We start from the raw sequence: 3,173 nt of genomic DNA, 5'->3' as shown, positions 1-3,173 counted from the left end.
AGGCTGCAGAGTCTGCATGGGGGCTGGAAGAAGGGGAGACTCAGGACCTCTGATCAGGGGAAACCTATAAATATATACTCTGAAGATTTTATTTGAAATTTCCCAGAACTGGATAGAGAACAAAGGTTACTTATGGGGACGAGTGAACAAACTCGTCCATCCCTCCATGGAAGCTTCTCAGCAAGGGCGATGCAATGACGTATGGATGCACACAGCAACATACATGAGTTTCAGATGCTCATTGAGCTGCTCATGCCTGTCTCCAACCTCCTGGGGCTGGAGGAGAGTGTGACCCCGACAGGGTCGTTTTCTGTCTCACTTCTCCATGGCCTCGTGTCACTGCGGGAGATCATAACTGCTGCCTCCTGACTGACAGTAATAATCAGCCTCATCCTCAGCCTGGGCCCTGTTGATGGTCAGGATGGCCGTGTTCCCCAAGTTGGAGCCAAAGAACCAGTCAGGGATCCCTGAGGGCTGGTCGTTATCATGGTAAATGACCATCACTGGGGCCTGGACTGGCTTCTGCTGGTTCCAGTGAGCTCTTCTACTTACAATGCTGTTTCCTTGACAGGTGATTCTGACCATCAATCCCAGGACCACTGACACTGAGGGTGGCTGAGTCAGCTCATAGGAGACCACAGAACCTGCAAGAGAGAAGAGTAGACGTAGACTGGAAGATGCAAGACCTATTCACAGAAGATGCCCCTCACCTCAAATCCCCACATGAACTTGGACTCAGCTGCAGTATCTCAGGTTGCCATGGTGCCCAGTTCCACCAGTCTCAGCCCAATCATATGGATGGAGCATTTGAGCATGTGTCACCCTCTCCCCTCCTATAAACAGGCACAGCTGATGAGGCTGACACAGAGCAGTAAGCAAAGTGGGGGCCTCAGCACCCGAAAGCCCGATCCTGCACAGGATCTTGAGGAATCTGCCCCGACAGGCAGCCCTTGCTGAACTCAGATTCAGGGCCAGGCTGGTCTAGAGTCCAGGGCCTGGGGTGCAGTGAGTCTGGCTCAGCACCTGTGCAGTGAGCCTGGAGGCCCAGAAGGAAAGGGGTTCAGGCCATGGTGGGTTCCCTGATCCTGCTCCCTGAGGCTGAGTCTGGGAAGGACTGTCTTATCCCCTTGCTGGAGAGAGCTTCAGGGTGTGCAAATCAGCCAGGACACAGGCTGCTGCTTCGGGAGCTTTGAGGTTTCAGAGAAGACTCAGCCCCCAGGACACGGGAAGGGAAGGAGTATGTTCTAGAGTCCCCACCATCAATTCCTGGATCCTCCTTTTTTGATTGCACCATACATCTAATAGGCATGATAGTGTTGTGGGGAGACACCCTTCCCTTTCCCATTCAAGCAGGTGCACAGGACACATGTCTTCTTATGACGCCAAGTCTCCAGCCTAGGCTGAGTACTGATCATTATAGCGAACCCTGCTGCCTTTCATCAGTGCAGTCACTCCAAGGCAGCCCCCAAGGCCGGTTATCTTGGGGTTTCAACTGTTGCAGGTGTCTGCATTCCCCTTCCTGCAAGTTCAGAGCTGAGTGAAGGTAAAAACATTTTGCTGTGTGGGCTTGAGCTCAGTGATAACCTCAGCGCTGTGAGTTACTATGTCTCTCCTGTGAACCCCCAGTGTGTGTTTCTCTATTATTAAAGCCCAAGGAAACGGACATGGTCACTCCAAGATCTCTGCTCTCAGGTGGCTGCAGTCGTCCAGAACCCTCTGTCTCTGGCATCACCAGTCCCAGGGATGAACATGCTGCCATGTGCTTCCCTCCCCTAAGGGTCTGAGCCTCCTCTAGGAGACTGTCTCCAGGCCCAGGCAGCAAACTGTCCTTTGGTGCCTGAGACCTCTGTTCCCCTGCTGCTCCTTCTGGGGGTCACAGTAGTGAGTGATGTCCATGGTGTCCAGAGTCCTGTGCTGTCCCACAGAATGTTCTCCCATTTCTGTGGGAGTTATCAGCATGACTGTGAAGAGTCATCACTACTTTCTTGGGAACTGCGCACAATGTTACTCCCTCAAAATGAGTCTCCACATGATAAATGTGGAAAGGTGACCAGGAGAGGTGACCTGTACGGAGGGATAGCAGGGTGGACAGGGTTCTGAGAAAATATTAAGTAAAGCATCTCCCTCAGAATGGCTTGTAGAAGGCCTTCCTTGGTATGGGACTTTGAAACAGAACAGAGAGGATAATTTGTGTTATAGAAGTGAGCTCACCTGTCCCCCGCACTGCTCAGCAGTCACCTTCCCAGGACAAGAGCTGCCTGTGGTCTCCTAGTGCCCCAGCTCCTGTCATCAGTTTGACCATGAGAACTGAGTCTAATTTGCACTTGTTTGGTTTGACCTGGACTTGGGTGTGGCAGCTCCCTCACTAATTGGTCACCATCTAACAGCACAGGCTGTTAGCCTGTGCAGTACCATCATCTGCCTCCCCTGTACATTCATGTCATCACTTCCACAGTCTGTCTGTCTGCACACAAGGCTACTGTGTCACTTTATTCCAAATATTACCCATAAGCCATGGTGTGCATGGATGTTGTGTTGTACCTGTCTTTATAACATTTTTTTCTTACATCTTAATTCTGTAAATTCCCTGGACACATTCAAGTCTTGCACTCAACCTGCTTTTTTACTCTCTTCCGAGGCACCATGTGCCTAAAGTTTGGACAAATTCTCCTACTACTGAGTAAAGCTCTCCTGACAGGCAACCAATGCCTTAATAGGATCTGTCTCTTCTGACCAGGGAACAAGCAAATATGACTGTGTGTGCCTGTGTGTGTGAAGGTGTGTGTGTGTGTGTGCGTGTATGTGTGGTGCATGTGTGTGTGTGTGTGTGTGTGTGTGTATACTCCATACAAGAAGCTCCCTCTGATGTCTCAGGGAGGTTATTTCTCCTGCCCATCCTCTTCCTCCCTCAACCCTGCACTCATCTGTGCTTTAGAATCTTTGCTCAACTCCAGAGCTGTCTCTGCAGTTCCTCGTGCTCTGCCCTCTCAGTCTTTCCACCTTGGTTGTCAATCCAAACAACTCCTGTGGTCAAGGAAACGCCTGGAGCCCTTTCCTGTAGTCAAAAATCCACTCAGGACTCACATCTGCAGAGAATGCCCGAGAGCTGGGGTGGGGCAAAGGACTTGGGACCCGGGTCACCTCCTCTTGCCTGTGTCTCATCCTCCTGGGGC

General features: G+C 51.2%; 1 gene segment (V, D, J or C); it reads right to left on the bottom strand.

Annotated features, from left to right (window-relative positions):
- Positions 1-336: 336 nt before the first annotated feature.
- LOC119244069 (immunoglobulin lambda variable 3-9-like) lies at positions 337-1,896 on the bottom strand. The segment is given in 2 exon segments: positions 337-644; positions 1,845-1,896. Coding segments are annotated over 2 exon segments (360 nt in total).
- Positions 1,897-3,173: the final 1,277 nt, after the last annotated feature.

This window comes from Talpa occidentalis, unplaced genomic scaffold, assembly GCF_014898055.3.
Source record: "Talpa occidentalis isolate TD23 unplaced genomic scaffold, MPIMG_talOcc4v2.1 talOcc4.14, whole genome shotgun sequence".
NCBI lineage: Eukaryota > Metazoa > Chordata > Mammalia > Eulipotyphla > Talpidae > Talpa > Talpa occidentalis.
The sequence above is the reverse complement of the archived record's forward strand: the minus strand, read 5'-3'. Positions and strand labels throughout refer to the sequence as shown.